General features: G+C 43.8%; 1 protein-coding gene across 3 annotated transcripts in view; it reads right to left on the bottom strand.

Annotated features, from left to right (window-relative positions):
- The window catches only part of gnb1a (guanine nucleotide binding protein (G protein), beta polypeptide 1a), a 255,500-nt gene that overhangs the window by 49,943 nt on the left and 192,072 nt on the right, over window positions 1-13,485 (bottom strand). For all 3 annotated transcript variants that reach the window (XM_084333888.1, XM_084333887.1, XM_084333886.1), the window contains exon 5: window positions 2,790-2,853. In XM_084333888.1, the coding sequence (XP_084190014.1) occupies window positions 2,790-2,853 (64 nt within the window). The remainder of the gene's footprint in view (window positions 1-2,789; window positions 2,854-13,485) is intronic.

Genomic DNA, 13,485 nt, shown 5'->3' with positions numbered 1-13,485 from the left:
CAAATCTTTTTAATAATAGATAAATATAAAATGTGTTAAAGTGTCTAAAGTGAGTAAAGTGAGTGGTAGGTGAGTTTGTTTAAAGTGAGTGTGTACATGGGATGTGTGTGCAGTGAGTGTAGATGGCGCCATCTTGTGTAGATGATGGGTTGTCACATAGTGTCATTGAGCATCCTGATGGCCTGGGGATAGAAGCTCCTTCTCACACCACGCGCATACCAGCCGCACTCGCGGGTTCCGCGCGAGAGCGCGCACGCGTGGCCGGGCACACAGAGTCCGACTTCAGAGCGGGCGAAAGTGCAGTGTTCACATTTACATTGGACTAGTCTATTGCGAAGTCAGTCCCCGTTTGAAGATTTTTTTAAAAGATTTCCAGTTCCAGTGTTCTATTGCCCATTTTGCATGTATAACCAGTTATTATATAATTAATTAGAATGTTAGAATTCATTTTAGAATGATGATCAGTGTGACTGTACTCCTGAAAAAGTATAGTAATATGGTGTATTTGTATTGGGAAAGATACGGACACATTAGCTGGTTGAACAACATCTATATGTGTGGTAATAATGCATTTCTGTGAAAATGCGTGTGGCGCATGGCCTCTGAATCCAACCAAAGCGAAAACGATCGCTTCCAGCCCACGAGTCGGGCGCCCGCACGTGGCCGGTGGGCACAGCTACGTCTGTTAACATGGGAGCAAAAGTGGGCGGCTAGGTGGTGCAGTGGGCAAGGCGCTCACCACCAATGCAGGGCCCAGCTCTCCACATTGCTATCAGCTTGGCTGGTCGTTCATACTAATACAATTGGCAGTATTAGGGGGTGGGAAGCTGATGGGTGGGGATCGGACGTTGTGGACAGTGACTCCTACAGGTCGGTTGGTGCGCCTGAGCAGCAGAATCAGGAAGCGACGGGGGCGGCGTGCCCTCCAAACGCAGACCCCCGACGCTGAGAGATCGCGCTGTGCAGGTGAAAAGATGAGACTGCTGCTTCCTCGAGTACCGGAGGGGACACGTGATGTAAGGCTTAGTCCACATTGCAGCCGGCTTGTGGGAGGCATGGCCTAACAGCGTTCGAGACAGGGGAGGGTAGAATTGGACGATACGAAATTGGGATGGGAGAAAAATAGAAAATGTGAGAAAAAATATAAAAAAAAAACATGGGAGCAAAAGTGAAGCGGTCGGTCGCCCGCCTTTGCGCGCGGCTGGGCTTCAGTCTCTCTGTACTGGCCATGAGACTCCGGTAGCACTTGCCTGACCGCAGCAGTTCAAAGAGGCAGTTGTTTGGGTGACTAGAGTCTTTGATTATTCTCTTGGCCATGGCCCTGCAACGCTTGTAAATAAATATTGGACATACATTGAGGGTGAATACGGTATATAGACTGTTTCAAACTTGACAAACATTCTAAATGGGCCCAAGTTTACTTTTACTAATATCAATAGCTGACGGGAAATACACTTGGGGCCTAAGCTGTTCCCTAGCAACACAATTCCATTGAAAGGGTATATATGTTCAGTGTTATATGTAGTTTGTCTATTGTCTTTTTGCACTGTATGCAAGCTCCTGTTATGGTACCATGTGAGTCGGCAGGTACTGCACAAATCTACATAGTTGTGTCTCTGCATGACTGTCAAACGCTGGTGAAGGCCAAAGACTGAGCATTGCGAATGCAGATTAAAAATGTTGATTGATCGTGCACGACCAACACCATTCATGTACACTTGTACTTGATGAATAAAGTCATTTTGATTCACAATGGCCCCTAATTACAACTCACAAAATGCTCACTGATTTTACTTGCTCGTGAAAAGGCGTCTTTTTTCTTCTTCATTTTATTGCTTTATTGGACAGACCCGGCAGAGAGGAAGGATGATAAGATATGGGGACGAGACATTCGGCAAAGGTCGCCGGGAGTCGAACCCGGGACGACCGCGTTGCACTGCAGTGCGTTACGTGGTGCGCCACTCTGGCTCCCCGTGAAAAGGCATCCTTGTGTACACACAAACATATAGGCACATTCATAATTAATTTATGCTGTGACTGAATGGACACATTGACTCTTCTCTCAACCGGGTACTTGTCACCTAATAGGAAATACTTTCTATAATAGTTATCCTTAAGCCAGCTTGGTTGCAGTTTCTTGTAGGATCATTCTCGTTGAAATCAAACAATGACCAAATGATAACCGCCGGTAACAAGCTAACTGTGTTCATTGGTTTCAATGAGGAATGCGGTTAATGCTAACAAGTCATTTTCAAGTAAGTGCCAATACAGACGAAAACCAAACAGAGTAGGAGATAAAAAATGTCAAGATGTCTCCCTCGGGCGGCTGGGTGGCGCAGCGGACTAAGCGCTTGTCACGCGAGAGACACTGGTATCGAATCCGGCTGTCAGCGTTGCCTCCGGCTTGGCCGGCCGTCATACTGGCTCAATTGGCAGAGTCAGCGGGAGGGAAGCCGGTGGGTGGGTCTGGGTCGTTGTAAACAGCGACTCCTACAGTTCGGTCGGGGCGCCTGTACAGTGAGGGAAGGATCTGGAGGGAGGTAGTGTGACCTTCCACACGTTACACTCTCCCAGTGAGTCCGCGCTGCCAGGTGAAAAGAAGTGGTGGGCTGGGTACACCTGTGTCGGAGGAAGCATGTGATAGTCTCCGCCCTCCCAGACCGACGGTAGGGGGTAGAGTCCGCAACGACCAGGAAGGGGATTGGGAATTGGCATAACGACTAACATTGGGAGGGGAGAAAAACGGAAAAAGAAGGGGGGAAAAGATAATAATAATAATGTCCTCTCACCTTGTTTGTGGTATAGCTGTCCCAAATGATGAGCTTTCCATCCTGGGAGGCACTGACCAAAAGCCTATGGAGAGACGGCACTGATTAAACCCCTGAGCCAATCCTACAGGACTGTTCTCTTAAAACATAATATGACAGACAGCAGACACCAGTAGAGGTTAGTATAAAATGCAGGTCACACAGAACCACCCAGTCACACTTAGTTAGACAAGCAACTTGTGATGGGATTTTTCAATGTTGTTAGGGTTTACTTGAGGGGAGGATGGATCTTTTAACTTCAAGTGTTACTGTTTCTTTTCATTTAAACAGATCCAGTCTGTAACAGCTCCACATTTAAAAAAGGTCTGGTCCGTAGTGTACCGACTCAACATTTAAAAAGATCCAGTCTGTTTGATAAAAAGAATGTAGCCACAATCTTTAATAATTTCTTTACATCGGTAGCAGGTAAGCTTGTCTCTAACCTACCTCCCAAGACAGAGCAGTTTGGTGTAGAGCTGCCGCGGTATTGATCTTTTCCTTACCACACAAATGTGCGTAATATTTCATACCGCCGCAATATAACCGCAAAAATAAATAAATAAAAAAAAGTTGGAATGCATTTTTTTTTTTACTAATTTTAGTAGTCTACTCTTTATAGCATATAGCCTGCCTCTAGTCTAAATGTCTATCTTTAGAGGATGACTTTGCAGCATGAATATTGTTTGGGATTCGGCAAGCACGCATTCGTTATTGAAAGTGAAACACGGATTCGAAGTCTCCCCTCTGGTCGTGCGCCGTTCACTCGGTGTCGCGGGCAGGGGTGGTAGGCTGGTAGCGCCCGGTGGTTACCCCCCCCCCCGACCCTTTCTTCTTCTTATTATTATTATAAAGTTACTTGATTAACAAAAGCATTAGTTTTGTGGCATTAACGTTATATAGTTACATGTTCAATAACATCAGCGTATTTACCGGACCATAGCAAGGCAAGCATTACTCAATTCATATCTCCGTTCCTTCCTTTGCTCAGAGCGTGCCGAGTTGTGCCCATTCTGCGGTCTGTTAACACTTTCAGTGCCACCAAGGGGGAGCATGACTTAGTGCTTGAATGCCACCATCGGCGCCCATGTTAACGTTAATATCGCCTAATCTATGTTTTAAATTATGGCTATGTGTCTAATCTGCCCGTCGCTTATCAAATAATAATTTTCCAGTCAGTGCTGTCAAGGCAGATTGGTTTTTTATCGCTTCATTTCAGTTTGAGAGCATTTTGAAAAGCACCCGTTTTGAGGTAAAAAAACAGCCCATTCTGTGATAATCGACTTTTACTGGAATATTCCAGAACGTTGATATTTGTCAGCCTATTTATGAATCGTTTTCAAATAAACGCTAGATGATCAATATTATATATGTGCGCGCACGCACATTCGAGGCGCGCGCTGATAGCCGTTTTCATTTCCTCATGGATTTTACAGTGAAACCGCTGGAGCACATATCAGAAAAAAGCTTATATCTTCATCAAAACGAGTCTGATTATCCTAACACTGATAACATAGATTCCTTACCTGACATCAGATGGTATCCAACTGGTATATTCCAATTCCTGATCACCATTCGAAATAAATCGATAAGTGTATAGATCTAACGTGTATACAGTAGAACTCATGCTTGCCGCGGCTCAGTCTCCAGAATGAACTCTGGTAACCCCGGCTGCATCAGTGGACTGGAAAATGTGGACTGGAATATTTTCTTTTCCCCATCCATTTTCATCGAGTCCATTCCAAAATCCCTGATGTCACCTGGGAGACGATAGGGGGCGCTTTTTTCACATCTGATCGCCGGCGGCCCTTGGGTAGGCTAGGGTAGGCTCACGTGAGGCAATATGATTTCAGATCGCAAAAAAATAAAATAAAATAAAAATTCCGAGAAATCTCGTGAGTGGCTTTCAACGTAACTATTGTAAACCCGAGATAAGTGTATAGAACGAAGGGCTTTTATTATAACATTCGTTGCAGTAAAATCATTATGCCTCGTTTAGTACTCCTGTGGACTGGAGCTCTGGTAGTCCACTCCAGCGGGGAGCTAATGTTATTAGCCTTGTTGTGATCAATGGCTAACATCCAGGAAGTAAAAACCGAATAGGCGCTTGCCGATTGGTGGTAACAGCAGAGGCGGGTGCAAGCGGTGTGACGTAATTGTCCCGTTGCATTGCTTTGGTTGAGAGTATTATTATAAAAAACAGCATTGATGCAGTATTCAGTTAAACGCTGCGGTGGGCGCGACGTAACAGCGATACCGCGGTATTGCGGTAACCGCGGCAGCTCTAGTTTGGTGATGACTTTTTTCCAACTACTATAGCCAACGAGGGGTCAAGGCAAACTCATTCTCCTTAAGCAAGGTGTCAGTAGTCAAAGTGTCTGCGATGCTGGGTGAGCTCAAAATCAAGAAGGCCACAGGTGTAGATGGCATCAGTGCCAGGTTTCTGAGGGATGCAGCCGGAGTTATAGCTCCATCAGTAACCCATATTATTAACCTCTCCCTGGACCTAGGCAAGGTACCCACCGACTTCAAGAATGCCAAAGTCATCCCTATATATAAAAAAGGGAGCAAATCTGACCCCAGCAATTATAGACCAGTCTCAATTTTAAGTGTGTTATCCAAAGTCCTAGAGAAGAAGATAGTCCATGAACAAGTCCAGGAATATGCAAGCAGCCACGACCTCCTGTACGATCTCCAATCCGGCTTTAGGAAGTCCTACTCTACTGAAACATGTCTTCTTTATCTTACAGACAGTATCAGGAGGGAGATAGATTCAGGTAAGCTGTGTGGGCTAGTTCTTCTAGACCTACAGAAGGCTTTCGACACAGTGAACCATGACCTACTGCTCTCCAAGCTTAAGGCCTTGGGTATGTCTGAGACAGTGGTCAGATGGTTCTCTTCCTACCTTTCTGATAGGGTGCAGCGGGTTGAGGTCAGTGGCACTATGTCAGAGGCCAAGCCCATTGTATGTGGGGTCCCACAAGGAAGCGTGCTAGGACCGCTCCTTTTTTTTACTGTACATACATTACATGTCAGCTCAGCAGCATGAAACAAAGCGGGGCTCGCAACTCATTAGTAGTTCCAAGGTGTTTAATTGACAAAAAGGCAGATGCAACGTTTCGACCCTTCTGGTCTTCTTCAAGCTCATGTAACTTGTTTTTATTTGGAGACAACTCAGCCCTGCTAGTCTCACACAAGGATCAGAACACACTAGAACAGATGCTAGGAGAAGAACTTGCAGGGGTCAGCAGTTGGCTTTCGGACAACAGGCTTTCTCTTCACCTAGGTAAGACAGAGGCAGTACTATTGGGCTCCAAGCCCAAGCTCAGGAAAGCACGGGAGTTTAACATCCAGTTAGGAGCTGTAACCCTAAAAACAGCAAAAAAAAGCGAAGTATCTAGGCTGTATGATAGACAGGAGCCTAGATGGGGAGGCTATGGCCTCCCAAGTACTGGGCAAAGTCAACGCCCGCACCAGGTACCTAGCTAGGAAAGCCAACCTCCTTGGCAGAGACAGCCACAGGCTACTAGCAAATAGCCTAGTACTCTGCCACTTTGACTATGGTAGCGTGTCTTGGTTCGAGGGCCCGACAGTGACCATAAAAAAGAAGCTTCAGGTTTCCCAAAATAAGCTGGTAAGGGTGGTAATGGGTCTTGGCCCTCGCACCCACATAGGGAGGAGTCACTTTCAGGAGCTAAACTGGCTTCCTGTGGAGGCCAGAGTTACCCAGCTGAGACTGAACATAGTGCACAATATTATAAACCAAAGGTCCCCTAGATACCTCCAGAACTACTTCACCCCGGTCAACGAATCCCACAACCACAGAACTAGAGCAAGCATAGCAAACCTGAAGTCTGCTTCTTTCTGATCCAAACTGGGCCAGTGCTCCCTTACTTTCTCTGGAGCCCAGGATTGGAACAAGCTGCCTATCCTCATCAAGCAGAGCTCGAGCCTCCACAGCTTCAAGAGAAGCGTCAGGAAGTGGCTCATGGACAGAATAGAGGAATAGTTTGAATGAGTTTCCAATCAGTTTTTAGTTATTGTGGGGTATATAGTTTTAGCTATAGGTTAGTCTTCTAATGTTTTAAATGTATGTGTTTTGTGTTATTGTCGTGTTTTTGTTGTGGCCTAACAGCCCTGGGACCATGACGGAAATAAGGGTTTTACTCTCTCATGTTATCCTTTGGATCCTTGTTGTGTGTTTTTAATCAATCAATAAAATAAAATAAAATCAACAGCTCAACATTTAAAAAGATCCAGTCTGTAGTGGCTAAACTTTAAAAAAGATCCACATAGACAGTTCCCCATTTGTTGTCTATGGAGCAGATTTCTTTTTCCTCCTCCCTGCGCTTCCCTCATATTTCTAGCTTTATGCGAGAGTGATGACATGATATATATTATATTGACTGAACTGTTCTTGGGGGCGCAGAAATGACTATGTAAATTCTTAAAGTTGGTGTCACAAGCCGTTAGGTTTCTATGGTTCAGGTGGATGTGTGTTTTTGTGCGTTCTAGTCGACTCCCCGGTGCCGGTGTGACTGCTCTTCGACTCATCTGCGTGAATCAAACAGGAGTAACCACAGCTACGTCCCCCGGTGCACAGAAGAGCGGGAGGAGGAGGAGGGGATGCACGCTAGGGCCTGCTGGGAGTATGCACATCTTAACTACCTGGCTGCCATGCGCGTGCATGTGCACGCCAGCACACTGGAGAATATATGCTGAAGACATGAAGCAGTTAGACAGAGAATTATATTATAACCGCCGATGTCTGAAATTGCTAACAGCCCTACGTCTGTAAACTCATACTGTACATTTGGACATATACACACACTTATTTTATTTTCATTCCATTTAATATTTATTTTAGTGATAGTGAATATGAATAGCCTTACAAATAGGTGGTACGAGTTTACTTTGTATGTATATCCAGTGCCTAAGAATCATGGTAAAAGACTGTAGTATATGTATATTTCTCACTGCTTGTGAATGTAGTGCATATTAATATATACTGTATTATGGAATATATATTGTACTGTGTAAGATTCCATATGATTAAGAATATGGTATGTATAGTAAATTAGTAATATGTTTGAGAGAAAGGATTTAGTCACTTTCCGATTTTAATACCACTTGGTTAATTTGTCTGTGAATGTCTTTTCTGTTGTCATATTTATGTTATTGTGTTTGACCCCAGGAAGATAGCTGATGTTCTGCATCAGGTAATGGGGATCCTAATAAAATCATAAACCATAAATGCAATGTACCCACAGATGTATTGTCACTCTGGATCAACTGGGAGGGTGAACGTTACTACACATAATTATTAATATCATCTGACCCACTGAAATTTTGTATTTCCATCAGACTAGACACTTTTGGAACATTTAAATGACACCAATGAAATGTTTCGAAGCATCAACGCAGTTATTTTTGTAATAATTATTTGATTTGGTCGATTGACCATAACACCCCTAATAAACATTTCTTGGTCTGAAGGATTTATATTGCTTAGTGTTGGGGAGTTTCTAAGTCCGAGGGGGTAACACTGGAAGGTGAAAATGTGAATTGCATCACCATCCCCTATTCCAGTCGCAAGCCGACTTGAAAGCTTGAGACCAAACCCATTGGCAGGGCTCTACAGTGCGAGCATTTCACTCGCATTTGCCCCTAAAAATAGATTTGTGCGAACCGGAAAAATCATTTAGGAGCAGTGAGAGAGTAATCGCACTAAAAACCTTAACTACTGTAATGTTATCTGCTAACTAACTAAGCTAACCTGCTAACTCGAACTACTGTAAGCCATCACTGGGAATGCTCCGAGGCATAGTGAGGGAAGGGGGGGCTGAGAGTCTGTGTCTGTCTATCTATCTGTATGCGTGTGTGTGTGTCTCGCTCTCGCTCCCTCTCCCTACATCTCTCTCTCCTGAACCTATTTCATTCAAAAGGAAGATATTGATGGACAGTAGCTATAGTATATAGCTCAGCAGCTGTAACAGAATCATTTTATTATTTTTGATTATTTACGTTTCAATAGTTTAAATTATAATGAATTAAATAATTGTATAAAGAAGTTTCCATGTTCTGTCATCTAATAATATATTCCATTACCTTTCCTATCTGTATCGAAGTCAAAATGTTGGTATTGTGACAACACTACAACATACAAAAGCAGCTTGACAACTGATATCCTTTGCGTCTAGTAGGCATGGGCCAATGTGTTATTTTGGTGGTATGTTCTATTACACAGATGTTTGTCCCTTAGTATGCACACACACAGTATAATATGCATGTAATAAACGTACTTGAAAATGTTTCACTGTGGTCCTAAATGTCTTTGTGTGCGCCTACACATTTTTTAATTTAGGAGCACATGTGCTCCTTGGGAAAAAGGTTAGCATAGAGCCCTGCCCATTGGATACAGTTTAACTCATTGGGCGCCATTGATTGATTGATTGATTGAAAAGTTTATTAACAGATTGCAGAATGGGTACAGTACAGTACAGCTCAATACATACAATTGTTAAGAGGATGCAGACCTGAGAAAGACTTTCGTCTTGTTTCCATCAGGGTCCCCCATTTTCAATTCATCATATGACACACCTGACATACAGATAGACAGTACTGCTACATCTATACATTTATGACATACCAGATTTTCAAATACAGTACTGTTTGTGATACTAAAAAAATCCAGAAGAAGAGTATATACATTTGACATAGAAACTGTGCATTGGGGGAGGTTGGGTAGGTGGGGTGGGGCTGTACATTGGAGGTGGGGGGGGGGGGGGGGGGGGGGTAGGGGGACACTGTACATTGGAATACTGACATACATTTGACATGGAAACTGTACATTGGAGGAGGTTGGGTAGGTGGGGTGGGGTTGGGTGGGGCTGTACATTGGAATACTGACAAAGCCATGCTTGGTCTTTATTGTACAACTGGGTTAGGACATTTGTAGGGGCCAGTTTTGAGTTGCAGTCTCCCGTAGGTGTTCTTTGAGAGTGTTTTTGAAGGTGGGTAGTGATTTACATTCCTTTACAGCTTTGGGTAGGGCGTTCCACATTGTTGTTGCATAATTGCGAAACGTGTTTAGTCCCTTGTTTGAGCCGAATCTGGGTTTTACATGATTTGTGGAGCTCCCTCTGGTGTTGTGATCGTGGTATTCACTGACCTTTGGGAAGTATTTTGACATGTACATGGGTACCTTGGTCGTGTAGTGTATCTTGTAGACCAGGCCCATTGCAAGTTGCTGTACTCTGTTGTCTACTCTAAGCCATCCTAGGTTGGCAAAGTGTGCAGGGGTGAGGTGGGTTCTAGGAGTCAGGTCAAGCAGTAGTCTGACTAGTTTGTTTTGAGATGTTTGTAATTTGGTTTTTAGTGCCTTTGAGGTGCTTTGGTACCATGAGGTGCAAGCATAGTCGTAGTACCCTTGAATGAGTGCTCCTGCCAGAGTCTTCAGGGTATTCTTGTTTACCAGGGAGGAGATCCGGTACAAGAATCGAGTTCGTTGATTGACTTTTTTTATTACATTGGATGCCATTTTGTCACAGGAAAGATTAGCCTCTAGGATGGAACCCAGGTAGGTAATTTCATCTTTCCTTGTGACAATATTGTCACCCACTGTAACTGAGAAGCCGTCTGTTTTGCTGAGTTTGTTATTTGAACCGAAGAGAATGGACTCTGTTTTGCCCATGTGTAATGATAGTTTGTTGTCGGCGAGCCATATGCAGATTTTGCCTAGTTCCGAGCTGAGGGTTTTTTTTCAACCTGTAACTTGTTCTTGTCAGAGACCAGCAGGGCTGAGTCATCCGCAAACAGGAACAAGTTGCAGTCACAAGCTGACGACATGTCATTTGCATAAATTAGGAACAGTAGTGGTCCTAGTATGCTTCCTTGTGGAACACCACAGTTCACTGTGAGGGGGGGGGATAGGGTACCGTTTACCTCCACCATCTGTTCTCTCCCCTCCAGGTAGGATTGTATCCAGCTCACTGATAAACTATCAAAACCAATTGCTTTTAGCTTGTCAATCAGAATGGTGTGATTGACAGTGTCGAAGGCCTTTTGTAGGTCTAGCATGACCATGCCGCAGTATTTGCCCGCGTCCACCTCTTGCTTGATGTGGTCGTTCAAATAGAGCAGGCATGCGTCAGTGGAGTGGGATGTTCTGAAGCCAGATTGGAATTCGTAGATTCGATTTTTATCCGTAAGGTACTTTTCGACCTGTTCGTATACTATTTTTTCCATGACTTTCGAGATGGATGTAAGGATAGAAACAGGGCGGTAGTTGCCTGGGTCTAATTTGCTGCCCTTTTTGTGCAGGGGTGTTACTCTCGCTATTTTGAAGTCCTTGGGGACGTGTCCCTGTTTTATGGAGAGGTTTATTATGTGTGTGATGACTGGGGTGATGGCGGCTGCTGAGTCTCTGAGGAATTTGGAGGGGATGTTGTCATGGCCAGTGGCCTTGTTCGGTTGGAGGGCGCTCAGTTTATTGAGTACCTCATCTGTAGTTACCATTTCCAGTTTGAAATCGTCTTTGTGGACGCCTAGGTTCTTGTAGTATGCTACTATGTGTTCTACCCCATACTGCCCTGAGTGGGAGGGTAGTTTGTTTACCAGTGTTGTGGCTATGTTTGTGAAGAAAGTGTTTAAGTAATTGGCTACATCCAGTTTGTCTGTGATGAGCGTGTTGTCCGTCTTTATGTTTATGTTTGAGAACCTGGTTTTAAGTTTTTTACTGCAGCCTAGTTGATTATTGAGTAATTTCCAAAGTTCACGTGGTTTATTTTTGTTTTCCTCAGTTTTGTCATTGATGAATTTTTTTTTGCAGTTTTTATCATGGAGTTTATGTCATTTCTTAGTCTGTTTCTTTCTAGTTTGAGTTCAGTCACGTGGGCTTGGAGTTCACTGCTCGTGCTTTTGGTAAGCTTTGACTGACTTTTATGAAATTCAGAGCATTTTTTGTCTCTGGCTTTCATAGCGGTCAGTATTTCAGTGTGCAAAAACCCAAAAACCCAATCCTTTGATATTTTTCCTTTGATCCCCGTTCTATACACTCAGCCGGAGATCTCTAGGTCTCCCTGGCTCATCTGCCTACGTTGGAATTGCAATGACGATCGAATCTCACCAGGTGGCAGTATCGCCTACCTTTTGAACTGGAATAGCTTGGTGTGGAGACCCCTTTTCTTTAATCTTTTTTCCTGCAAGGACTCCTCCTCCTCAGAGGTACAGAGCGATCACTCTGAGATTTTATTGCCTGAAGCCTATTTCCCGTATACACGAGTATAGACATATACACGAGTAATCGCGATGGCGATGGGATCACTGGGGATTATTCTTTTTGGAGTACCTTCTGGCTAAGGTAAGGTATATTCTATGTCTATTTTACCGAACCTGAAACATGTTTTTGTAACGATCACAGTGTCGTATTTTACCGGACCTAAAACTTGCTTTTGGTAACGATCACAGTTTGGAGTTAAAACGACCCCCCCACCCCCCTTGATGATTTTGTGAAGACGCATAATAATTATGTACATGGTATATACCTTTGATTTGGAAGTATTTGGGGTTTCAGGCGATCAACCAGAATATAACGTGTCATATCTCGTGATCTATGAAAAAATACTGGATTATTTTGGAAAGAGGCAATGTTTAGTGTGTAATAGCGCACAAACTACAGTATGTAGAAATTAACTGGTTAGTCAGTAATGGACTATGAACAACGCCTGTCAAATGAGCCATACTATTGTCTCCATAGCTATAATATACAACACACGATGGGTCTGCAAACATCGCTAAAATGGTCAATAACGCGCTGGCACCAGGCAGTACAGATGGGGAAAGTGGGTGGCGGTGCCGCCCAATGAGTTAAGAGACCACAAGCGCAACGTCTAGGTGGGCTGTAGATAGGGCTTCCTATGTGATGCAGAAAGTTTCTTCATACCAGCTGGGTCATAGAATATTCTGAAGGTGTTCACGCTCAAAACAAACAGACTACCATGACAAGAGCAGCGTCAGTACAGACATAACAATGACAACAACGACTGTGCGGTAAACCGGCCCAATGTGCAAATATATATTTTTTCGTGTGTAGGATATGATTATGTATAAACGACTTCACAGGGATAGACTCCCATTTCAGCCTAAAAATTGTCGAGTGACGTCCATGCCTCTTCACTTAAGACTCTGTTGATGCTCTGAAAAGCTCAAATAAAATACAGAAGAGCGTTTTTAACGTTGAAAACCGGCGCGTCGCACTCCGCTCTATTCCAACCCGAGTAAGATGCTTAGCGGAGATTGCGGCGCATTACCTGACTTTCCAGCCACGCTGCAATAAAGAGGGAGTGGAATTAACCAGCTCTCATCGTGCTCTCTAGATTAGTGTCCCGAGTTCACCTACATCTACTGATTGCAACTGATTTGTTTAACATTGCTCATCAGACCACCGGGTCACAACTTACAAAGACTTACAAGTGACTTTAGTAAAAATACATAAATAAATCAACATTAACTAACAAGTTAAGATGAGGAAAATGGCATCTGGGAAAATTGTAAATACTTTTAGTTTCAGAGCAAATTTACAACAATGCTAAGACTGACTTTGTGGTTTGTTTTGATGTCCAGTATTTTGGTTTGAAGTGCTGTGACTACTGGTACCTTTAATCATGTGACCAAAGGGGGA

This window comes from Notolepis coatsorum (genome assembly GCF_963971535.1).
Source record: "Notolepis coatsorum genome assembly, chromosome: 17".
Taxonomy (NCBI): domain Eukaryota; kingdom Metazoa; phylum Chordata; class Actinopteri; order Aulopiformes; family Paralepididae; genus Notolepis; species Notolepis coatsorum.
Note: the sequence above shows the minus strand (reverse complement) of the source record. Positions and strands in the feature narration are given on the sequence as shown.